The following is a 26,257-nucleotide window of genomic DNA, read 5'->3' as shown; positions in this document are numbered from 1 at the left end:
TGAAGGCACCATACCCTCTCATGCCTACATTGCTTTGATGGACTATTCCCTCCTTCTTGAAATATCTTTCTCCCTCTTTTACTGGGAGACCAGGGATTGTTTTTATTATTATTATTATTATTATTATTATTATTTTATTTCCATTCCATTCAGTCCAAACCCCTCACCAGATTAAGGAGTCCTCCTTTCTGTTCTCATAGGTCCCTGTGTCATAGTTCTCGTCCCTGTGCACAGCCATTGTTCTTTCCTTGTCTGGGTCTATCCCCAGACCGTAAGCTTTGTTAGGGGCTGAGGAAAGGGGGATTCAAAGCATGTGTCTTGGTTATCTCTGTATCCTTCAAGCCTGGCCTAATGCTGGCGTATAATTGGCACACAAAGAAAATCATGAAAGGATGAAGGAAGGAAGGACATTTATATGCTCTGTGAAACAATTTTATACACCAGTTTTTAGTCTCTTCCTCCATATCCACTTACCTATGAGCTCAGATTAAATATCTTCCAGCTCTAGAGAAATTGGGTCACCAGGAACCATCTCATAGCCAGACAAGCTGGAAGGCTCTGGCCTCATCCTCCCATTTAGCCACATCCCCAAGAACACTCTCCTTGTAGCCTACACCCTGTTCATCTTCTCTATAATCCTCCCAAACACCCCAGGCCAAGTTTTACCTTCTAACTAGAGTTAAGGCCCCTCCTTCTACCTGAAGTGTCTTGCATTCTTTAATCATTGACCTTGTAAAATCCTATTCACTGATGACCTCTTCTTTCCTCCTGGTAGAATGGATGACTTCTATAGTATCATCAGAGTTCTCTGTTGACTAAATATCTGATTAAAACTTGAGTTATTGTTTGGAAACGCCTGCCCTGTTAAAATGTAAGCTCCTTAAAGCCAGGGAATGTATCTCATTTACTCCTGTATCCTTCTCACCACCATGTCCAGCAAAGAACCTTACTCTTACAAGTCATTCAAGGCATAAACAGATGGGACTATCTACCGGTGAGGAGTGGAAATGGGAACATAAGATCCCTGAATATATTTTCATGGGGCTTAACTCACACTCATTTTGAAAAATTTATTGCAATTTGTTAGATTCAATTCAAGCAAGATTTTCTTAATTCCACAACTCATAAGTCTTTTGTGTTAAGTGCTATGGGAAATCACAGACAAATTGGACAATGTTCCTGCCTTCATGGATTTCACATTTTCACAGGGATAAAAATAATATGCCCATATATAGCTATTATAAAAGACACAATGTGGGATAAATCAAGAACAGGCATTAACAAAGTAGCTCATGACTGGAGAAAAGGGAAAAATGTATTTTAGATGGGGATTTCAGGAGATACATCATGGAGTGCGTGACCTTTTATCTGAGCCTTGTAGAATCAGTAGGGAGTATGAATAGGAAGGGTCCCTTAACAGAGGGATTTTAATGATTGAAATCAAGAGGAAGAAAGTTTAAAATTATTCCAGGAACGAGAAAGCAGTATATCTGAGCTGGCATCCGGAGAATGTACCGCATAGTAAGTGGAGGAGGAGAACTAAGAGAGACGCAGGTGATGAAGTTGGAAAGGTAAGATGAAGAGAACTCAGAGAAAGATAAGGACCTGAAGATTCTGAGAACCACTAAAGGTATTAGTAAGACTTTATGAGAAAAGGGGAAATGACTTTCCACATCTGTCCAATTGTTTTGGGGAACCATCTAATTGTTCATGGCAATAGGTAGGCCTCCCCTCCTTTGCTTTCTATCAGGAATTAGACTATGAGGGAAGTCATGGCAAAACTAAACCCCTAACTCCTGCACATATTCAGGCCTTAAATCTGTCAAAAGTGGCTTTGCCTTCCTTCAGTAAGCTTCTCCTTCCTTGAGTAGGGCCAAACAAAGTCATAGAGTCCAATCATTGCTCATCATGCCTTAAAGCTTTAGTGAATTTGTCAATAAGAAGGATCATTCTTCCAAACTGACCAAGAAGAAGGAGAAAAGTGGGGACATAATACTGCTGAAGATGTATATATATATACACACACACACACACACACACACACACACACACACATATATATATATAATTACATATATATACATATATAATTATACATACATATATATAGTTTCATACATAATTACATATATATATAACTATATATAGTTATATCTATATCTATCTATCTATGTGTAGATATCTATATAGATATCTATATATCTATATGTATATATCTATACATATATGTATATATATGTATATCTATACATATCTATATAGATATCTATATAGGTATCTACACATAGATAGATAGATAGATAGATAGATAGATAGATAAATGCCGTGATGTGTGAATGAACCTGGCCAAGTTTTCCTGGCTGTGTGCCATAGCCCAGTTCAAGTGTGTTCTTCTAGGGATTTCAACAATCAGTACCACCCACAGAGCTGATTATGGGATTGGATACATGGTGTGCTTGTGTTGGCTTTTGTAACAGCTCATGAGACTCATGAGAGTTGATTGTTATCATCTCTTCCCGGCTCTTTGTTCAGTTATGTCATGTAGATAGCTTGAAAATTGGCTATGATGAAGGTATTTATACCAACAAAATTGGTTAATGTCACCAATCATGGCTTATTTTCTTTGGAAAGCCAATCATTTAACATGTACCTTCTAACAGTGAAGGGGATGAGAACACACCAATATAGGACCAAGGCAAAGAAGGGATTCAGTGAAGATTTAGAGAAGGTCTGAAAATGTTTCCAGACGGTGGTGTTATGATCCTTTCCGGAATAGGCTACCATTACACTTCATCTTTCAGAAGATAGAAGTGATCATTCAAGAACTACTTGCTACAGTCCCGTATGGTGTAGAACCAGGCAGTTTAAATGATCAGGGTTTGACTCTTCAGAATGTCATTACGGGTAAATCCTTTTGTGAAACAGCTTTATTAAAGTTCTGCACATGTGTGGTATCATGCTAAATTCCATACAAAATATTTGACAGTATGGCTTCAAACCAGAAGCAAGTAACAGCAGAACACTAATGCCTTTAGTCACTAATTCATTCATCTCTTTATTTATTCATTCAGGCATTTAGTTAACCAGAGTAGAATTGGAATATCCTTTTGAGTCAGACCAGGTTCAGATCTTTGCTTCTGTGCTTACTGAAGTAGGGCTTTGGGAAAGCCATTTAATATATCCAAGACTTATTTTTTAAAATATGTAAAAATGAGAGTAAGACCTATTTGGCAGGGCACTATGAGAATGAGATGAAAGATTACATTTCCAATACACCCTGCACAGTATATAATGTATGGTGGGCACTCAAAACATAGCATCTTTTATTAATTTTATAATCAGTTATGCAGTCCCTAGTGCCTTCATGTAATTAATTCAATTTGTATGTCAATTAACTTAATAAATATTTCATCAGACACCTCTAATCCAGCATTGTGCACTGTGTTAAATTTTTTCAGAACTAAATAAGATGTTGTCCCTGACCTCTAGGAGCTGACCACCTAACAGAGAAACTTACCATAACCTGGACTTTCCTATCAATGGACTTTCATTTAGTCCTTGGGCAACTTCTAAACTGGTGCAATGAAGTAAGTCCAATGCTCTCAGTCCTAGAGTCAGCTTGGCCACAGATTTGTCATCCACCCTTGAGTATGGCATATGCTGTGAACTTCATATTCATTCTCTTCAACAAAGAAATTAGTGGAAACAACTTTTAATGCAAGAAAGATCCCTAGTGATCATCTAGTCTGATCTAATTATGAGACTGAAGGCCACTGAGGCTAAGCAAGTTGCCCAGTGTCACTAAGTAAATTAGTGGCAAGATACGAATTACAACCCTGAATAATTCCTAAGATATTTCTCAGTTCAAAATTCATGTTTCTATGACCTTTTGAGAACTAATAACTTAGAGCATGAGTATGATTGAAACAATTTGTAAATGGCATTTAAAGAAGATTGAATTTTCTTTTCCAATTGATAAGAACTTCAGTCATGTTCGCCGTCACGTTCAGTTTATTTCCGTGTCTTCAGCAGCCACTTTTCATTTGCAATAAGATATGAAATGAGAATACAATGAGTGTAGTTATGTCCTATATTTGTCTTATATGGTATTAAATATTTCTAATGTTTATAGGTTAATCTTGTTATTTACTAAGCCCTGTATTGTTCAAGTTTAATGGGACACAAGGACTTTATGAAGTTGTAAATTTAAGCATTCACAGAAATGGAGAATGTCCCTGCCTTGAAGGAGATTGTAGCATGGGGGTTTCCAGGTACCAGATGTGTAGCATTTAAGTAAGATCATGCACAGGTGAGATGCACAATTAAATAAGCCGAGATTTATCAACAGAGAGCCCACTTCCTGTCAGACCAGAGAGGAGAGATTTGTTTTATGAGTATATAGTTTTGTTAAAACTTGTCCAGTGTTCATCTTGTTTATTGCTATAGCTAACTGAAACTGTTACCACATTAATACATCTTTTTTTTGAATGAATGAATGAATGAATGAATGAGTGAATGAATGAGAAGCAAGTTTCATTTGATGAAATGTCAGGGCTTTTTCAGTGGGTTGGGTGTATGGTTCTGCTGGTCAGGACCATGGATAGCTCTCTGGTTGCTGACAGTGAATTTTGGCTAAGTGTTTTTGCTAAAAATTTTACCTGGTACAGCTCTCTTCTGAAAGTCACCTCTCCTTTGAGGTGGGTACCACTAGTCTTTTTAGAACTCAGATAAAGTAAGCTCTATCCTTTATCCATTGAGGATTAGTGTGTCCAACTATGTTGTTACTCTAGTGGGCCTCAACTAGAGTAAATCAGTCTTCCATGAAGTGAGTCACCCTTATCCTCAGAATTCAGAATGCTGTCTATGCCACCATGCCTTGGTCCAGAACTATACCAAAACCTGTATTAAACAAAACTCATCTAAGCTGATTGTCAATTAATGAACTCCATGCCTCATTAAGACATGCAAGATAATTAAATCAAACTTTTAAAAAAACATTTCCAACAAAAGCCATTCAAACAACAACAAACCAAGGTCTTTTTCTGTTTAAAGACCATGAAATGAATGTTAACCACAAAATTCTATTTATCTTAACAAAGTGATCCATTTGATACAGGTTCATATCTATATATAATACACGGAGGTGTTAGATAATGGCCAGAGCTAGCTTACAGTGAAGAGAGGCATGGTCAATTTTGGGTATGATATCAAGGAGTGCATGAATACTGGGGCAATAGTAATGGCATCTGAAATTTATTGTGCATTTATTGTGTACCAAGAATAATTGCTGCAGCTTTCTATTACTACCTTGGGCTTCATAACAATACTTCAGTGTAGTTATTGATGCTTCCATTTGCCATACAAGCAGCTATGTCTTAAAACAGTTGAATGAAATTCTCAAGGTCATATATTTATTAAATATCACAGCTGGGATTTGGACCCAGACTGAGTAAGAAGCTACTATTTGAGGAGTCAGTGTTTGAGAAGTTTGCTTAGTATTGAGAAAAGAGAGGAATTCTGGCATTCTCTCTTTGATAGGTATTTGCAGAGAATTCTCAGAGGTAGGCATGAATCCGTTGGACAAAGAATTTATGGAATAAGCTGACTGAAAAAAATAAAAGGACCCAGTTGGACTGGGGACAAGGGAGAAATGCAGAACTGAGGGACGGAACTGTGACAGCATTTATGGGTTGTAGGGAAACCATTTTACATCTCTTACTTGGGAGTCTTGCTATATTTGGTCTAGAGGTGTTGTAAAATGTTGTGGAAGAGGGTGGAGGTCTTTTGAAAAAGGACAATCTGTGTCAAAGATGAGGTCATAAAATTTCAGAAAGCCCACAACAGAAAGCAACAGGACTGACTGTTCAAAAATTTGGAAGGACAAGAAGGTTAGAATGGGCTGCAAAAGAGACTGAAAATGTTTTCTTATTGGGAGCTTGCCAGCCCCTCTGAAGGTCCAAGGTAACCTTTGCTTCTGAACCTGAAAGAAAGAGGGTGTGAGAGATCTGAAGTGTCTTCCGATGAAGTTGCTAATAGGAAGATAAATGGAGGTATCTCTGATTCTTACCTCTTTGATGAATGTGCCAAAAAGAAGGGGAGCTCTCAGATTTTAAGATGAGATTCGTCATCAAAAATATAATTTACTGGCATTTAAATTAGAGACTATATTTAATTTTATTCAGCAAGTATATTACAAAAATATATTGGTGGCTCTATAAATGGTATCTGTCCTGCTATTTTCAAAATAATTAATAAACTTTAAATTTGTCTGTAGTACCTATCAGCAGTGAACTATCAATAAACAAAAGTGCGGAAAAGGAAGATGATGGTAAATTTACAGGTTGGGGTTGGGAGTGTTCTTAGGATACAAAACCAGGTTGTGAAGTGTTCCATGCTGGTTAGTGATGAGTCATTTCCAGCAAATACAGGCTCTTTGCAGGTGCTGTTACCTCTGTACTCAACTGTCTGCTCTCCACCCACCCTCACTCCTTACGAGTCTTATTCTTCCCTTTCTTTCCTCCTCCTTATCTTTCTTGTTTCAGCTTAAATGTCTCATCCTCAAGGAGGTTTTTGCTGACTTTCTAGACTCAATTATTCCTTTTACCCAGCATTAGTACCCTTTATTTTTTTCTTTATAGCATATAATAATAACAATGCCCATTGTACAATACAAACTATGTGTCAGGCTCTCTTCTATGGACTTCACATATATTATCTCATTTAATCCCATTAATAGCCCTAAGAAATAGACAAAATCATATTTTAACTGCAGCAAGATGCAGTTAGATATATGTGCCAATATTTTGCATTCTACTAAGAAAATATGCTGCCAACAATTACCATTAGGATACTAATAACACACAAGTCCTCATTTCAAGGGTATGAAAGTGGGGAAAAGCTGTGTGTCTTAGAATTGGTGCAATGCCCTATTATTATCATTTTACAGACAAGGAAACTGAATCATATAAGTTAATGGATTTTCCCAAAGTCACACATCTAATAAGTGGTGGAGTCCAGATTGGAATCCTAGAAGTCAGGCTTCAAATTGTATCCTCTTAACCACTGATCTGCACTATCAGTACAGAATCACAACTTCTAATCATATGTTTATTTGTGAAGTTCTGTGTTCGATTCCTAGGTATCCAAGAGACTCTAGGCTGCACCTATGGGATTTACTGCTTACCTCCAAACCCAGCCCATTCATTGTCTAGTTCATTGCCCGTGTTTAATAATGAATGATGGAATGAGTGAATAAAAAAAAGAAACATTGTGTTTGGAGACCAATTCCATGGACTTGACTACTAGATTTGCAATTTTGACTAATAGTGTGACCTTTGACATGTCACTTTGTTCTCTGAGTATTAGTTTCTCTATTTGTAATATAAAAGGAAATTATAGTTGACTCCTTGAACAACAATGGGTTTGAACTGTGCGGGTCCACTTACATGCAGATTTTTTTCAAGAAACACAATATGGTACTGTGAATGTATTTTCTCTTTCTTATGATTCTCTTCATAACATTTTCTTTTCTCTAGTTTACTTTATTATAAGAATATAGTATATAGGGATGCCTGGGTGGCTCAGTCAGTTAAGCATCTGACTTCGGCTCAGGTCATGATCTCCAGGTTTGTAGGTTTGAGTCCCGCATCAGGCTCTGTGCTGACTGCTCAGAGCCTGGAGCCTGTTTCAGATTCTGTGTCTCCTCCTTTCTCTGCCTGCTGCCCCCCGCCCCCATGCTCATGCTCTGTCTCTGTTTCTCAATAATAAATAAACGTTAAATTTTTTTAAAAAAGAATATGGTATACAATACATATAACATGTAAAATATGTGTTAATTGACCATTTGTGTTATCAGTAAGGCTTTCCAGTCAATAGTAGGCTATTAGTAACTAAGCTTTGGGGGAGTCAAAAATTATACATGGATTTTCAATGGTGCCTGGGGTCCAGCATCCTTGTCCCTCATGTTGTTCAAGGATCAGCTATTCATTAGATTTTCTCTGAGTGCTCTCCAGTTTTGAATGTGTATTGCAAATCTTCATTGAAAGCCAGTGCTCTGACCAGCATTAAACTAGATAAAACATATTAAGCACTTAGCACAATGCCTGGTGCACAAAGCTCAATGAACATTAAGTATTGTTGTAGCTGTGGTCAAAACATAAATTGAATAAAATGAGAATTGTAGGATTAAAAAATATAATAGTTACTATGAGACTTAGCAGTCAGGTAAGTCTTCCTAGATGGGGAGGGACTAGAACTGGATCATGTAGCAAACCAATGTTTGTGATAGAGCTATACTGTCCAATATGGTAGTCCCTAGCCATATGTGGCTGTTTAAATTAAAAAGTAAATTAATTCACATGTATTTCAAGTGCTCAGTAGCCACAGGCTAGTGGCTGCCATTTTGGAGATCATAGATGTAGAAAGTTAACCATGTAGCAAATGCACTTGGACAGTGCTGTGACAGAGAGTGAAGAGTGGAAGGAACTACATGTCATTTATGTGTCATTTAATTCAAATTATTTATTGAGTGACAGTGCTGTGCTAGGTCCTGTGCTATGCACTGCGATTTAACAGAGAACAAAATGAGACCCAGTGCCCGACCTGATAGATAGTCTAGTGCAGCAGTCGGCAAAACTACAGCCCACAGGACAACTGCTGTTTTTCATAAATAAAGTTTTATTGAAACACAGCCAATGCTTATTAGTTTACATATTGCCTATGACTGTTTTCTACAGTAGTAGAGTTGAAAAGCCATGAACCTGTAGCTTGCAAAACCTAAAATATTTACCAGCTGGCCCTTCCCAGAAAAAAATTTGCCAACCCCTGGTCTAGTAGGTTGATTTAATACTTTTACATCTGAGTTAAATAACTGGTTTTCGTATCTATTCATTTATTCATGTATTTGTTTATTTAACATTCAACTGGTATTTATTTCTCAATCATCTAGTTCAAGCAGGATGTCAGATACTGACAGAATGAACAGAATAGATAAAAATTGTTGCCATCATGGAGCTCGCATTCAAGTGGGGCAGGGGGCAAACATAATTAGAATATATGTAATACAACAAGTAAGTTGTATCCTATGTTAGAAGATGATATTTTTTATAAAGAGGCTGCAGGAAGAGTGGGCTGTGAATGAGGAGGAGAGAGGTGGTTGCAAATTTAAGTAGGGTGTTCAAGGTAGGCATGACTGAGGAGATGGGGGGTGGGTGTGGGGCAAAGCATGCTTTGTGGATACCGGGGGGAATATCCGGCCAGGTGGAGGGAACGGCTGGAACAAAGGCTCTGAGAGCAGATTGCGCCTCACATATTTGAGGAAGACCAGGTAAGAGAATGTTCCTGGGCTTCACTGAACACTAGCTGAATATTAGGAGCTAGGATCACAGTGGGACCAGAGGCCCAGAGCCTTGTAGTACATCGTAAGAACCTTGGCTTTCAACCTGAACTCAATGAGAAGCCACAAGAGCATTCTGACCAGAAGACTGTTGTCATCTAACTTATCTTTTCGAAGGATCACTCTGGCTACAACACGGAGAAAAATCTTTAGGGACACAGGAAAGAGGGGTAGCAAGGGGGCTCCTTGGAAGACCGATAGGGTTATCCAGGCCAAAGGTGATGATGGCTTTGGCCAGGGTGATGGCTGTGGTGGTGGAAAGAAGTGATTGGAATCAAGATGTTGGATCTCTATCATTGCTGTGATTCAGTGAGCACCAATTATATGCCGGGCCGTGTGCCCAGTGTTGGGGATAGTGAGCAAATGACTCTATCATCTCTGTCCCTTCGAGTTTTCTAACAAACTGATTTCAAGCTTTGACATCAGAAATGAGGAATCCAATGCTATGTCCCCCACATGTGGATGAGATCCAGGACCAGTTTTCACACTGTCTCTAAAGACTCAGGAGAGGATGACACTGTCTTAGTCGCTTTGGGCTGTTGTAACAAAATATCATGGAGTGGTGGCTTGAACAACGTAATCTTCTTTCTCACAGCTCTGGAGGCTGGAAAGTCCCAACATCAAGATACCACTGAATTGGTTCCTGATGACAGTGTTCTTCCTGCTTGTGGAAGACTGACCTCTTGACTGCTCTCTGTGTCCTCACATGACCTTTCTTCCGCACCTACGTGCTTGCGTGTGTGCACGTAGACTGTGAGAAATCTGTCTCTCCTCCACTTCTCATCCCATCACAAGGGCTGACCTCATCTAACCCTGATTATTTTCCAAAGGCCCCACCTCCAAATACCATCATGTTGGTGTTAGGAGCTTCAGTATATGAATTTGGGAGGACACAGACATTCAGACAATAACAGATATCAGTGATCTGGAATGAGAGGAGAAGTGAACCAGTGGCACAAACATGCACCACGAGTGGGGGCTGAGCAGAGATTTTCTGAGCACTGTGCTGAACAGGGCTGGGATTCAGGGAGGTGAGTGAGGAGGCTCGGACACAAAATCTAGAGAGGTGCTCATCTGTGGGTGTCAACCCTGCATTGCACAGCCCTGGGTGCCCCCTAAACTTGGAAGGGGAAAGTATTAACTCACTACAGTAGCTGCTCCAACCCTTCTCCTGAGAAGCCTTCGAAGAGTCTCCTTTAGGGGCCAGTTGGGGGTTCAAAGAGCACAGAGGCCCAGGCTGGGAGGCACTGTGCAGGCCATGTATTCCAACCCCCGCTTTCTACAGGGATGAGGTTGGCGTTCAGAGAGGGTCCGGGCCTGACTCAAATCTCTCAGGAAGTTTGTAACAGAGTAGAGGTCTCCTGACCACCACGCTGAAGCTAGATTTCCCCATCTCTTGAGAACAACTTAAGCAGTCAAATATTTTATTCTTGGAATGTGGGCCTCCAAGCTGCAACTTGGGTCAGTGTCTTCAGAAGCCTTTTACAACTTCTGAAGGTGGTATCAGCTTCTGGCAGTGTTTTTTCAGGTCTGTCTTCCAGGCTTATGATCCGGTCCACGCATTCATGCAAAGAGGCGTTTCAGTGCAGGACATCTGGGGCATGGTAAGTCCCCTGTCAGCTTCATTAATGTCTTTCTTTCACAAACATTGACTGAGAACCAGGACTGAGTCAGTCACCAGGGAGGGAGATATGACACACTGCCACCACCTCCGTTTGCTCAAAATCAAGCTGCTCCCAGTGTGGGCTGTTTTGTTTTTGGAGAGGCAGTAGGGAAAAAGGGAAAAAAGTGGAAGCACTGAAGGAGGCAGATGTGGGTTAAAATCTTGTCTCTGCCTGTAACTGTTGGTGTGGTTTGGAGCAAATTGCTTAATTTTCCCCAAGCTCCTTTTCATCAGAGGAAAATGTATTCACCTTTGCTAGGGTTATTGTGACTATTAAAATCAGTACAAAGGACCTGCTACATAATATGGCAACTATATGGGTTCAACAAATGGGAATTATTGAATCAGGGGCAAAAAGAACCCCTAGTGTTGATAATGCTTAACCCGCAAAAGTCATCATGATGGAATGGAAGGCGTGGTGACAGATTTCTGAGAAAAAGGGGCCTCCACAAAACCATTTAAAACACAGCACTTGGCAATAGCAATAGCCTTTTCCGGTTATTTGGTGTCATCAAAGGGAGCCACCTATGACACCACACTGCCCTTTCTCTTCTGGATGGAGGCTGCTTTCATTTCAGTGTAGGTGATTAAAAGGTCTCTGAAAAAGAGGAGTGTGTATGTGTGTGTGTGTGTGGTCCCAACCTTTTGGTTACTTTTTGTTAAATGGTATTTTAATTGAAATGTCAATAGATGGGTTTCTACCAGACAACAGGGGTGGGAGAGGTGTATGGATTTTATGCTGATCACACCAAGACTGTTCCTCTGGATAGGACATCCAGGAATTCAAGATGCTGTATACAAGTCAGGCGAGGTCAAGTGACCTCACCCCGTGCAGTAGGAATGGTCTGGTGCAATCTTTCCAATGGCCAGAAATGGACTTAATAGCAAAGTCTGACTCCCTAGTGAAACCTGGTGCAGGCCACTTGGACACACATTGCTTAATTTTAATGATTCATGATTCTCTATCATATACCAGAAAATGTACCGCAAAATATTTTGTGAAAGAATTTGCATTTTAGTTATGGGAGCCTGTGCTGTTCTGCAAGTAAATCGTTGCCTGAATGTGGGGGCTGCTTGGGGCAGGGGGTGAGAGGCAGAGCCTGGGGAGGGGTGTGGGGGGGTACCTGGGGCAGAGGGTGGTGAATAGGCTGTGGTGTGCGTGCTTGTGTGAGACTGAGGCAAAGGGAGTGGAATGGATGGGAAATTCAGGGAAAGAAATCAAGGGAAAGAGGAAGGAAAGTAGGGGAGTGGAGTTAACAGGGTGTAATTGTAGTCCTTGCTTAGGCACTTTTACTTACCATATCTTTCGTAATCATCACATTAACCCTTGAAGTAGACAGACTGTCCCTTTTTTGTGTCTTTTCTGTGGACAAAGTGGATCTGGGGACTTAACCTGCACCTGTCTGACTTAAACTCATGTTCTTTTCCCTGAAGAGGGCTACAAAGGAAAGAGGCTTACAGGAAGGAGGACGGTGAGGGATAGAGAGGCACACATGGAGAGAAGGGTAAAGGTGGAAAAGAAGAGACCAAAGAAGGAAACTGAGGCAGGAGCAAATGCCAAACACTGAGAAACAAAAACGAGAGAGAAGAGGGGAAAAGAGAAACATCAAACAGAAGAGAGGCAAGAAGGAGAGGGAGAGCAAGAGCATGAGTTTGAATACAACCAGGAATGTGGTTAGCAAAGGGGAAATGAGCTGGGTTCAGCTGACATACACATTACTGTAAAATGGTATAATATTCCAGATGGAAGTACTAGAAATGACAGTTCTCTAGTTTCCCAGGAAAGCTAACTGTGACCCTGACCATCTGCCTGTATATAGCTGAGGCTGAGGTCACTCTCAGGAACGGACCCCTCTGAACAGAGTGCAGATTTCACATGATGTCCACCGCTTCTCTGTTTTCCCCCAGTTCCTGGCTAGCCAGAGGCAAAGCCTCCCTCCTCCTGGTGTCTGGACCACCTTGCTTTAGGGCGTGGATGGCACAGGCAGGATGCATGTGTGTGTGCGGCCCATTGTACTCAGTGCACATCTGGAAAATCATTATTCTTTCTTGGTTTAATTTTATAAATGAGATTTGATTCCAAACTCACAAAGATAGCTGATGTTTGAAAAAAAAAAACCATCAGTACATCTCTTTTGTAGACTGAAGAACTCTTTTGCAAAATGAATAATTACCCTCTGCTTGATCTGTTTTGTATATTTCACTTTGAAGGTTCAGGTTTTGTGCAAGTGGGGAACCACGGCATTATTAATCATCATGTGTCCTGAATAGAATAGTGTATATTTTATTCTTACTGCATCCTTGTGAATGGGACAGGACAGGGCTTATGTTCCCTGTCTTTTGGGTTAGAAGGGTAAGGCTCAGAGAGATGAAGGATATTGAACAAGGCCACCCATCAGCTTGTGGGAAACAGAGCCATGGTGTGTGGGGCAGGTGCCGAGGTACTGACAACCACATAGCCTTATATCATCTATATCCTGGAAGGTCCAATAGAGGTGTGGTAGGCGGCCAGGTAGAGCCACCATAGTGGGTCATTTTGAGTGACACTCAGGATCATGTTGAATTCCCCCATCTTAACTAGTGCTGGGGAGCTCTGACTCCCAGAGTAGAGAAGAACAGGATTCAAATCCTGATCCTGTTACTTTCTTGCTCTGCAAACTGGAGGCCGATCGTTTAACCCCTGGGGGCTTCAGTTTCCTCATCTATAAAATCAGGACATGAGCCCCTGCTTTCACAGAGTGACTGGGTGGATTGAAGGTGAGAAGGTAAATCAAATACATCATGCTTAACAGGATCCATAAGCAACTCCCAGCCTTGGGGATCCAAGATCAGAGCTGTGGGCAGGAAAGAACATTAAGGCAGCCAATTCCCTAGTAATAATCATAGCAATAGCAGGCTGTGCTTATGGAGCCCATACTGGGGATAAAGCACTCTAGACGTCATGCAGTGAAAGGGACAGGCCAGATCAAACTCGTTTTAGAACTGAGGAAATAGAGCCTTGGGCAGAGACAGGAAATTGTGCAATCATGGAGCCACTGGATGACACATGCAGAGCTCATACCCTGTCCTGACTTTAGTGCCTGTCTTCTCTGCCTTAAATGGCCTCTCTCCGTGCACAGTGCTTGGATTCAGTATTTGGGAATGACTCTTTCTGTAGAGGGAGTATGGGTTTCCCAGGGTTCCATCCCCACACCTATGGAATGAGTAGCAGGTCCTCAGTGCCTGCTAAGCCCTCTGCCTCTGAGGACCCAAGGAACCAAAGGGCCATCTGTGTTAGGACCTTCCTTTGCCTCCTTCCTTTGCCTTCCCCTCTGTCTGGCAAACTCCTACACCCGCCTTGAGAGAGAAGCTGTGTGGCCTGGGGCAAACGGCACTGTCTGCTGGATTCCAGTGCTGGCCTTGGCACTCTTCGCATTGTGACATCAGGCCAGCAAGTTACTTAACCCCTCGTGGCCTCAATCTCCTCATCTGTAAGATGGGATTGAAACTAGAACCTGCTTCATAGGCTTGTTGTGAGGGACATGAGTTAATGTATGTAAAAAACTTCTAAAACTGCCTGGCAGGTGTCTCAGTGTCCCCTCTTGTTATTTTTAGCCCCCCTCTTTGCTGGCATGTCCTCAACCTTGGGGCAGAGTTCGATGCTCTTTCCTGTGACCCTGTGGCTCTGCACACACTCCCCTCCCCATCCCAAATCACACCTTGTGGTAGCAACGTATTTTCTTCTCAATGACACCCAAGTGTCACCTGCTTGTGACGGGAGAACAGGATGGATTCGTCTCTGTGCCGCGATCCCACCTGTCCCAGGCACAGAGGAATCATACTAAGAATGAAAAATGGTCGGAAGAAGTAAGATCTGGACCAGAGATGAGGCAAGGACCATGTGAGGAGGAGAAGGGGAGGAATCCACACAGCAGAAGTCTGGGAGGAAGGCTGTTGCTGCAGACAAGGGCAAGGGCACCAAGCCAGAGAGGAAGTGTGGCCTGGGGGTCCACCGTGGTGGCCATGCTGTCCGTAATACTAACAACAAACAGTGGTAACAGCTCACACTTACTGAATGCTGCCTGCACGTCCGCTGATGTGGTCATTGTCTTTAATATGCTATCTCCAATCCCTGTGACATTTTTTAAACATTGGGTTTAACTGGGGCACCTGTGTGGCTCAATCTGTTAAGCATCCGACTTCAGCTTGGGTCATGATTTGAGGGTTCATGGGTTTGAGCCCCGCATCAGGCTCTCTGCTGTCAGCACAGAGCCTGCTTTCAGATCTTCTGTTCCCTCTCTCTCTGCCCCTCCCCTGCTTGCATGTGTGCCCATGGTCTCTCTCTCTCTCTCAAAATTAAACATTAAAAACATTTTTTTTAATAAAAAACAAAAACAAAATTGGGGTTAAGGTGTCCATTTTCTGATGAGGAAACTGAAGCCCGGAGTAACACAGCAACTTATCCAGGCCACTTGGTCTGTTCATAGTGAGCTGAGGACTCAGCCCCAGAACGTTAATACCTGTGCTGATGCCGGTTTCCTTTCTCCAGCTGGTTACCCTTGGCCCCTGACCCAGGCCGGGTTGGCCTGAGAAGCATGGATAATACAGGCACCTGGGTGAGGTGGGGGCAGCGGTGGGGAAGGGCAGCCCTTCGCCAGCAGGCCCAGCTCTGTGCATTCATGTTAGGAATTCCGTGATCCTTGCTGGCTGTTGGGGATGTCTGCATCTGTGTGTGTCCCAGGCTGCTGGCGAGAGGTCTTTGTCCCCCTCCATCCACAGTCTGCCGTAATTTTGAGAGAGTGTCTTATCTACATGATTTTTCCCCAGACAATAATTTATCGATGATTGTGTGTGGTGTGTGGTTCACTCAGGGATGAACAAGGCTAGAGGGAGAGGGCGCGCCCTGGCTGAGCCTCCGAGGTGGGATCCCTGGTGTGGCCTGGCTGGCGGCTTTTCAGAGCCCAGGTCATTCTGCACAGGCTGCTCACATGAGCGGAGTCAGTGCCAATTAGCCCCTATGTGGCCTTGATGAGGGACTCTGATCTCTATCAGTCCTGATCACCAGCCTGTACCACCACAACCCCTTGGCCTCTATTTTTTTTTCTCCCTGCTCTCAGAGGCGTGTTGAAGAATGGCAATGAGGGGCCGGCAGGTTGAATGCAGGCATCCAAATGTGTCTCAAATGTATGGGGAAGACCAAGGCTGAAACGTGTCACTCCGACAGTGTAAGGAAAAAAGGGACAGCGGAGACGCCCATGTGAGTTTGCTTAGATGTCATCTGGACCAGCCTTCTCAGGGTATATAGAGAGACTGAGTCCCAGGGAGAAAGGGGACCTGCCCTAGGCCACAGCACAGTTGGCTGAGCAGACCTCTAGAGAAGGATCCCTCACTTTACAAAGATCCAAATCCTAGTCTCTTGTTATTTCACTCCAGTTGTGCTTTTCTGCTTTCCAAACCTCTGTTCTCCAAACTTCCAACCCTCTCCAACCCCATGCCTCGCTGCCCCTTAGTCCCTGGGGAAACGCTGACTTCAAGAGACAAGACTAGAGTGCGTTAGAAGAAGAATCAAGGACTGGGATGTGAACAAGATTTGGAAGGGCGTTTGGGGATCCCCGTGTATTTGCCACTCACTTTATAGATGGAAAGGCTGCGGTCTACAAAAGCAGAATGATTTGTCCAAGGTTGCAGAGGGGTCAGCATGTAAAATATATTCCCTGATGACAATGCTTACATTCAAAACTGCCAAAATGATCTCATTCTTTTACTAAATAATCATTTTGCTACTTAATTTTCTCTTCACCCCCTGCTCCCCTCTCAACCCCTGGTATCTCCACTGTTGAATATGTCTCTCTCCAGTTCTCAGCCTCTGCTCTTCTCAAGGAGTGAGTGGATTCAGGGCAGAACTGCTGGAAGAAGCAGCCTCTGGTCTGCAGGTGGGCCTTGGATGGCCCTGTTATCATCAGCAAACCAAATAGGATGTGAGGGCAGGAAAGGTACAAGGGAGGGAGAGCAGTTCATAAGGCTGGGACAGTTGGCTGGGGCCAGTCACGAAGGGCTTTGGATGTTAGTCTAGGGCATGTGAACTCTGTCCTGAGAGCTACTGGAAGCCACTGACAGTTTTGGGGATAAGCGATGGATGTAGGGTCTTTGAAAAGATTACTGGCCATCACTCAGATTGATGGCGGGACACGGAAAGCTTATTGGCAGTGATGAGACTTTATCAACAGTGCACATAGACAATGTCCAGAGCCTGTCCCAGGGCAGTGATAGTGGGAAAGCTGGGAATGGATGGGCCTGAGTGACAGTAAGGAGGCTGCATCATTGGGATTCAGGTGCCATTTGGATGTTGAGGGTGGTAACATAGTCCAGTCAGAGATTTTTCTAAGGTTTCCGGTTTGGGAAGAAAGCAGGACCAATGTTCATAGGAGGTGGAGGGAATGTATGTTGGAGGCATATCCACTTCTGCTCCAGTAATGCTTCGTGACAAACAGCCACAGTGTTTTATTGTCAACAACTGTAAGCATTTTCCCCCTTTGTTACACATCTGGGTGGACCAGTCTAGCCAGGACTCAGCTGCATTTTTGTCTCTGCTCTGTTCCACGTGCCTCTCATTCTTCTTGCACCAGCCACTACTTGGTGAATGGTTTTCTTTTCTTTTTGTTTTAAAAATTTTCAACGTTCATTATTTTTGAGAAACAGAGAGAAGTAGAGCATGAGCAGGGGAGGGGCAGAGAGAGAGGGAGACACAGAATCAGAAGCAGGCTCCAGGCTCTGGGCTGTCAGCACAAGAGCCCAACGTGGGGTTCAAACCCACAACCGTGAGATCATGACCTAAGCTGAAGTCAGATGCTTAACCAGCTGAACCACCCAGGTGCCCCTAGAGTGTGGTTTTTTCATGGCAAGAGGCAGTAATGCAAAAGAGCAAGCCCAGCCACCCAGCACATTTCAAGCACATTTGGCCCCTGTGTTCACATCATGTCTGCTACCATCCCATTGGCCAAAAATCAAGTGACATGCTAAGCCTGAAGACAAAGGCTAGGGAAGAACTCTCTGTTCCCACAGTCAACCATGGCAAGGACAGGAATGCATACTACTACAGGAAATGAAGACTTGACCCCAGTAATACAGTCCAGCACAGGGTACATTTTCCTTCCCCCCCGCCACCCCGATCTCCCGTTCCCATGCTTTTTTCCACACTCTCTCCAAGCAGATTCTCAGAAAGGCATCACATAGCTAGGCAAGGAGTCAGAAGGAGACTGGACTTGGATGTTCAAAAACCCTGGGCAGCTTGTTTACCCTCTCCAGGCCTCAACCTCATACATAGTTTTTATAGTGGAACCAATAGTGTTGTCCTGCCAGTATGGATACCAAAGGTAACTAGGTAAGGTCAGCACATAGTAGATGCTTAGTTAGAAGGTATGATGCTTCCCCTGTGGATTATCCCTGCTATCAGGAAATCAACACAAGTACCCTTCATTACATAGGCATTATGGATTTTGTGCAATCCACACATAAAATATTTACACAGGATATTTGGAAGAGTGATTTTTAATCTTTACTTATAGTGGGATTTTAGAAATCAGCAGGATGTTAATTTTGGTGTGGGTGAATTAGAGATTCCTCTTCTTCCTAACGCTTATTGGCTAGCAGCTGATAGTTGTCACATTATAGACAGCTGTCCTTTCTCTCATCCTGGTGGTCATGTTTATTGTTATGATGTTTGTGATTGTGTGAAAGAGCATGGGTTTTGAAGACCTGATTCTGTGACCTTGGCCCAATGACTAGTTGAGTCCAAACTTTTGTTTCCTTATTTTACAATGAGGACACTGGTACCTTCCTCCTACAGCTACGGGTGTGACCTGTGAGACGACAGGCAGTGACATATGGCAAGTGTCTTCCAACACTCCTACCATGAAGCAACATCCCAGTAATGCTAGGCTCAACTCATGCCTCCCCCACCGCATGCCTGGCCCTGAGCTGGGCTCCAGCGATACAGAGATAGAAGTGAAGAGGCCCAAGGTGGCCCCTTTGGAGTCAGGACAAGAAAGGATGCCACACACGCTTACTGCTTTGAGGGCCCAGGGAGATGTCTTTGCAAGCCACAGTGACAAGAAGAATAAATAGGAAAGTGAACAGCAGCCAGTGTCCCTGGCCTGTGATGATAAGTGATGGCTGAGTTGGAAGCAAGTGAAAATGGAATCCTAAGAGGATGACAAGGCGGGAGGAGGATAGCCAGACAGCAGGCAGACTTGGGAAGAAGGCTTTGCATTCATCTTGCCATCTTGGGCAGGTGATGAGCTTTTCTGAGCTGTGGAGGAAAGAGGGGGCAGCACCGTCTGGCTTAACCTGTGTGTCCTTCAGTAGGAGGAGCAAAGACAAAGGCAACAGGTGTTACTGGTTCTGAAAACACCATAACCAGCTTTGGAGATTATTTCATTCAAGCTGCCTCAAATTTGCAGACCAAGAAATAGATCCTCTTGGCTTTGCAGAGGGCATACCTTGAAATTGGGACCATCCTTCTTCTAGATAGCACTTTTTCTTTCCACGAAAACAAGATGTTAAATTGGCCCCCTCCTATCCTGGAACAATAATTACAAAAACTCAAACATCCACAACGTTTTCAGCAAGAAGTGTGCCAAAGATTGTAGTTCAGACTTTGCAGATACATCACTGATCTTTCCAGCAGATAAGTGACAGCAGTGTTGTTACAGATTAGGAAACAGATGCAGAGAGGTGAAGCCACTTGATCAAGTTCGTGCAAATTGTAAGTGGCAGATCCAGGATTTGAATCCAAAACGAGATGATTCCAGGATCCATGCTCTGAACTACTTTACCAGCATCCTGGTTTTACATGATTAACATGAAGGCGGTGTCCACTTCGAAGTGGTTTTGAAGAACCCACACAAGATAAACTCAAGATTGCTCATAGTTGAGGGATTCTAGTGTTTTACCCAAGAGTTTATGGAGTAAGAAGGTATGTAACATAAATTGAGAAGTGAATAAATAGGACCTAGGGGACAGGAAGAATAAATATATTTTTAAAAATGTTTTTAACGTTAATTTATTTTTTGAGAGACAGAGACAGAGCATGAGCTGGGGAGGGGACGGGGCGGGGGGGGCGGATCATAGATTCCGAAGCAGGCTCCAGGCTCCGAGCTATCAGCACAGAGCCTGACACAGGGCTTGAACCCATGAACCATGAGATCATGACCTGAGCCGAAGTCGGCCACCTAACTGACTGAGCCACCCAGGCGCCCCAGGAAGAGTAAATATATTAATACCAGTGCAACTCACATATAGCTGATAATACAGAGTTTCAGTAACTAGCACGATGAAAATCCATGTAACTGATTTCCTTTATGGAAACCACTTTAATGAAGAGATTAAACTCTTTTTTAAGGTCTGCATTATCAATCATATATAAATATATAGTTTGAATCTGTTAAGATTATCTAAGATTCATTATATTTAAAAAAAAATAATAATCCCAGGGTGCCTGGGTAACTTAGTCAGTTACATGTCTGACTCTTGATTTAAGCTCAGGTCATGATCTCACGGATCATGATCTCATGGGTCATGAGTTTGAGCCCCACGATGGGCTCTGCACTGACAGTATGGAGCCTACTTGGGATTCTCTCTCTCTCTCTCTCTCTCTCGCTCTCTCGCTCTCTCGCTCTCTCTCTCCCTCTCCCTCTCTATTTGCCCCTCCTCCCACTCCCATTCTTTCTCTTCCTCTGTCTCTCAAAATAAGTAATAAACATTTAAAAAATATATTTAAAAAAATCCTTGTCTGTGTTATAGATTCTCATTATAGGCAATTCAGAGATGGCAGGCAAATACCAAGGAAAAAAAAATCCTAGCAAATGTTGCCAGGTATATCGAAGCATTGAGATCACCCACACAGCAGGAAGGATGCTACAGTAGTGGCCAGGAGCCCTGGGTTCTAATCCTGACTCCCCCAAAGCTAGTCCAGTGATTTGGCCAAATGTCTTCACTCTCTGAAATTGCATTTGTTCCTTGGAAAAATGAAGCTGAGAAGCTGTGACCCAGCTGATCTTTAAGAGCTGTTTCTGCTCTGATGTGAAATAGAATTCTATTTTAGACATTTCATCAACACTCATGTTTATACTTTCCATTTCCTTGGCAAATACCTGTCCTGCATATAAGGAAGTTTTTTCTAGTCTTCGGCAGAACCATCATTATTCTAAATGAACTCAGCCTGAATTCATGAAAACTGCAGTGTATTTCTCTATTCATTCATTCATTCATTCATTCATTCAGCAAATGAGCTGCCTACTCGTCATCAGGCATGACACTAATTGCTAGCATATGGAGATGGTTACAGAAAGATTTCTGCAGTTAAGAAGTTCCCAGTTTAGTGGAGAAAACAGGCAAATTTAAGAAAAATGGTTTCTTTATCCCATTGGCATAGATGCTACTATTGTGAGATGTGCCCCCTCATTTATTTATGCACCAGGCAGTGCAGTGCATGCGGATGCAACAGTGAGCAAGATGGCTGCAGCCTCCTCATTCAAGGAGCTTCTGTAGTGATAGGGGTAAGGGAGCATGGGTGATCATAGATCATGTAAACCTGGATCCCTGGAGAGCTGTTCTGACCACCCGACTGCTCTGGGTATGCAGAGGCAGGGTTGCAGAAAGGACTCATCCGAAGAAGGGGTTAATCCCTAGGTCTGGCTATCAGAAGCTTGCATCTTGCAAGAAGGAAATGCTTGGTTGCAAATAGTGGAGAGTTGGCTGAGCCAGCAAAATAGGAAATTGGAGTCAATAAAGTCAATAGCCAGGGCATTGATGGAAATCTTACTGGAGACACCTAGCCCAGTCGCTAAGAGTGATCACAGCTAAGGCTGAAGCAGTGTCAGGAAAACAGAGTTTCAGGATTCAGAAAGGCTGTGTAAATGACTGACTCTCATTGGCACTCAGAATTGATGAACGTCTACTCCAGGTTTCCATTTTGCAGATGGGGAAGCTAAGGTCCAGGAAGAAGGAAATTACTTACGCAGTCTTCCTAAAGTTATGTGCCAGCATATATCAGAACAGAGTGCTGGTTTGGAACGGAAGGGAAAGAGGAAGAAATTTATGGAGGACTGTTTGTCTGCCTGAGCCATGAGCCTTACTTTCCACTACTTCAATTTACTCTCACGGTCAGCTCTGTGGAGTTGACATTACGGTCATTTCCCATTCTATTAATGAGAAAACTGAGACCCATCCAGGGAGAGAGAATGTGAGGATTAGAACCCAGGTCTGTTTGCCTCTAGCCATCATTCCTCCCCTGCCTCACTTCCTATTCTCCAGGTAACGTTTTTTCTTTTGTTTTCAGTAAGTTAGTTTGTTTAAAGAATGAGTGGGGGAGGGGCAGAGAGAGAGGGGGACAGAGAATCTGAAGCAGGTTCTCTGCCGACAGCAGAGAACTCAATGTGGGGCTCAAACTCACGAACTGTGAGATTATGACCTGAGCTTAAATCAGACACTTAACCCACTGAGCCACCAAGGTGCCCCTCCAAGTAACCTTTTCAGGGCCTCCAGAGTGGATGCCTTGCCTCTCATTTGCAAAATACATATTTGTTGTATAAGGCAAGTCAGTAATTAATGATCTGTTCTGAGAACGGGGAAACTTGCCTGGTAAGCATGCAAGAAAGAAACACAAAATATGGCAGTAACCTTCCTCAGTATAGATCTCTCATTCTCTCAATATTCCCCACAAGAGGGAAAGGGGGACCGTAACCTGTGCCCTTTCCTGCAGAGTCACAGATCGGAGAAACAGGAACCTGACTGAGCAGTGCCCTTTCCCTCAAAAAGAAAGGCCCTCCTTTCTCAGCCCTTCTTGCCTGCCCCAGCCTGACTTCCTGTCCCTCCACCAGAGGTAACTATTTACCTCTTCCATTACAAATCATGAGGTCTGTGGTTGCGGCAGATCATAAATCAGCCCTGGGAGTCTCGAGGACAAATGCCAGGACTTTTAATATTTAATATTAGGCATATTTAAAGTGATGAATATTTCATGACGGGACTGTAGCATTTTAACACATCATTAGTGACTCCTCCCCCTCCCCTTTTTGGTAAATTATTCTCACCGAAATCTCAAGGATCTCCTCCCTCTTCTTCCATTTTCCTTGCCTCTGGCAACAATCATCTCATTAGCTTGCACACACCTACAGCACACACATTTGTTGGAGCACTTGAACTTGCTGTTGGAGAAGAGAGTTACAGAGAACGTTCCTGCCTGCGAGCAGCCCCCTCCTATTTACCAGGTATCCAGAGAAGGGGAAAGGTAGATCTCTCTCTCTCTCTCTGTCTCCCTCTTTCTTCTGCCTTTTGGTGATCTCCATTCTAAATATTTGTAATAGTACCTCTTACCCATCCATCACTTCTTATTCTGTCTCACTACCATTGTGGCTCAGCCAACATTTATCAAGCGCAGGCTGTTTGCCAAATACTTGTGAATGCCGGGGTTACAAAGATTAAGCAGCATTATAATGTATAAAACAAATTAGAGAGTTTTTTTTTTAACGCTCGGAATGCTTTGTATAAGGTCAAATGCATAATATTTTTGGTGAACCCATGAAAACAATGAGGTTGTTTGGTGAGTACAAATGTTTTGAAAAGAGGAGTTATGGGTGATGGTTGTAGAACCTGTTAACCTAGTGTATATTCTCTGCTGTGTTGTGTTTTGGTAGCACAGGTTGAAAAGAATCTTGATTCACAAAATCTGTAGTCGTAAAAAGCATGGCCTCGTTAGCACTACAGCTCCCAGGCTCCAATATCCTCCTCAATGAAACAGAGATGACAGGAGAGGGTGTTTGTGTGGGTTTGGGGGTAGTGGTTGTTTTTAAATGAGGTTTGCATAAAATGTGTTTACCTAGCAACTGGACTTAATATGACAGTGCTCTCCAGTGTCCTGAATTCTATTACACAACATCTGAACATTTAGCCTTTATTTACTTTTTACTATGACTGAGATTTAAAAAGACAAATGTTTAAGGGAAATTCAAATCTAAAAGTTGCAAGTTTCCTAAGTCTATTCCTTTGAATTACACGTTTCTGTGAAACATGGTTCAAAAACACTCAGGTCAGGCCAGTCAGAATCACTGTAGGATTGAAGAGTTGCAGGTGTGTGTGTGTGTGTGTGTGTGTGTGTGTGTGAGAGAGAGAGAGAGAGAGAGAGAGAGAGAGAGAGAGGGAGAGAGAGAGTAGATCACCTGAAGATGAGAAAGAAAGCAACCTGACAGCAATAGTCTAGAAATTTATGAGCCATAACAGATAGTTAATTATTTTTTAAGTGTTTTATTTATTATTGAGAGAGAGAGAGTGCGCACACCCACAGGCGGGGAAAGGACAGAGAGAGAGGAGGACAGAGGATCCAAAGCAGGCTCCACACTGACAGTGGTGAGCCCAGTGTGGGGATGGAACTCAAGAACTGTGAGATCATGACCTGAGCCAAGGTCAGACACTCAACCGACTGAGCCACCCAGGTGCCCCAGATAGTTAATTATTCATTCAACTCACAGTATTGAGGATCTACTCTGTTGTACACAGTGGGATAAGGCAGGGCAATTTCCAACGGCGTTTCCCAAGTTACGGGCCATGGGACACTAATCTTGTGGCCTGTTGCACCAGCAAGCTTCCCAAGATGAAATAGGTTTGGGAAAGCTGTTTAGGTATCACTTTCATGAAGAGTCACACACCACTGGCTCTACAAATCGTCTAGTGTTTCCCAGTCATTTTTTTTTTTTTATAGAATCTATGTTTGGTAAGGCGTCTGTGGATATTCTACAAATACACCTTAGGAAAAACCAGTAACAAATTGAACCTTATTCAACCCAACTTTAAAGAGTGTACAATGGATTGATAATTGAAGAGGGTAGGACAGAGAACTTTGGAAACCTTCCAGGATTCTGAACTCTAAAGCTATGCAAGGAAACCCCAAGTGAGCTTGGCCAGTGGGAGAAGATGCTTAAGGTAGTGTGGAACGCTAGCAAGCATTCATGCAACATGGCATGAGATATGGCCATAAAAAATGATGTATGTGGATGGATAGATGGGTGGATAGATGGATGGATGGGTGGAGAGGGAAGGAACAAAAATGGAAAAGTGGGAAGGGAAGAGGCACACCAACTAAGACAACAATAACAACAAAACAAAATGAACTCTTGAAGTGATAGATGAACACAAATTTTCCAGAAGGGGAAATCAAAGGTATCTTGGTAGAGGTGACATTAATTTGGGGCTTATGGATGAACATGAATTGCTCATTCAAGTGGAGAGAAGAATTTGAATTTCTGATGATACTTTTTTTTTTTTTTTATTTATTTTTGGGACAGAGAGAGACAGAGCATGAACGGGGGAGGGGCAGAGAGAGAGGGAGACACAGAATCGGAAACAGGCTCCAGGCTCCAAGCCATCAGCCCAGAGCCTGACGCGGGGCTCGAACTCACAGACCGCGAGATCGTGACCTGGCTGAAGTCGGACGCTTAACCGACTGCGCCACCCAGGCGCCCCTCTGATGATACTTTTAATGTATATGTACTTTATCGTAATTTAAATGTTTGAAAATAAGGACCTCCATTTGCAGCCACCAGGTCATTTCCTATTTCCCTCATTAAGCCATGAGCCCCTTCAGTGTCTAATCTCTGTATCCTCAGTGTGGGCGGAGAACCTGGCAGGGAGTGTGGTTAGGGCTTGTTGAATGAATAAGCGAGCAGATGAACAGGGGAATAAACCCTTTATTAACCATAGTGGTGGGTAGACCAGAACATGCTCTTTCCCTGGGTCTTTTCCAAAACTGGGCAGCCCACTTTATTTCCTAAGAAAACCAGGAAACCAGGGGAGAAGGCTATTTGGGGCAGATGGTATTTCACAAGACTCCTTTCTCTTTTTGCTTACAGGAGAGTGCAGCTGTCATGAAGGCTATGCCCCTGACCCGGTTCACAGACACCTGTGTGTGCGCAGTGACTGGGGACAGAGTGAAGGGTGAGTGGCAAGGGGCATCAGGGCAGGGACAGTGGAAAGCCGTCCCCTGCTTCTCTGCTATGGTAGTGCAGGCCCCAAACCTCTCCACGAAGAGGACTCTTTTTCTACAACAGTTGTGTCGTATACAACCTGATGGGCAGCGAATCTCGTTTCCCACTGAATCACATTTTAATATTAAAGGTACATGATTAATGAATCTTATAGAGAACAAAGGCTCAAATTTAACTCACCCT

At 43.0% G+C, this 26,257-nt stretch overlaps 1 protein-coding gene across 1 annotated transcript in view; it reads left to right on the top strand.

Moving 5' to 3' along the window:
* ASTN2 (astrotactin 2) overlaps positions 1-26,257 on the top strand; it is an 873,390-nt gene that overhangs the window by 390,883 nt on the left and 456,250 nt on the right. The window contains exon 8 of the mRNA XM_042963755.1: positions 25,940-26,024. Within this exon, the coding sequence (XP_042819689.1) occupies positions 25,940-26,024 (85 nt within the window). The remainder of the gene's footprint in view (positions 1-25,939; positions 26,025-26,257) is intronic.

Source organism: Panthera tigris, chromosome D4 (genome assembly GCF_018350195.1).
Source record: "Panthera tigris isolate Pti1 chromosome D4, P.tigris_Pti1_mat1.1, whole genome shotgun sequence".
Classification (NCBI taxonomy): domain Eukaryota; kingdom Metazoa; phylum Chordata; class Mammalia; order Carnivora; family Felidae; genus Panthera; species Panthera tigris.
This window is presented reverse-complemented; position numbering and strand designations above follow the sequence as displayed.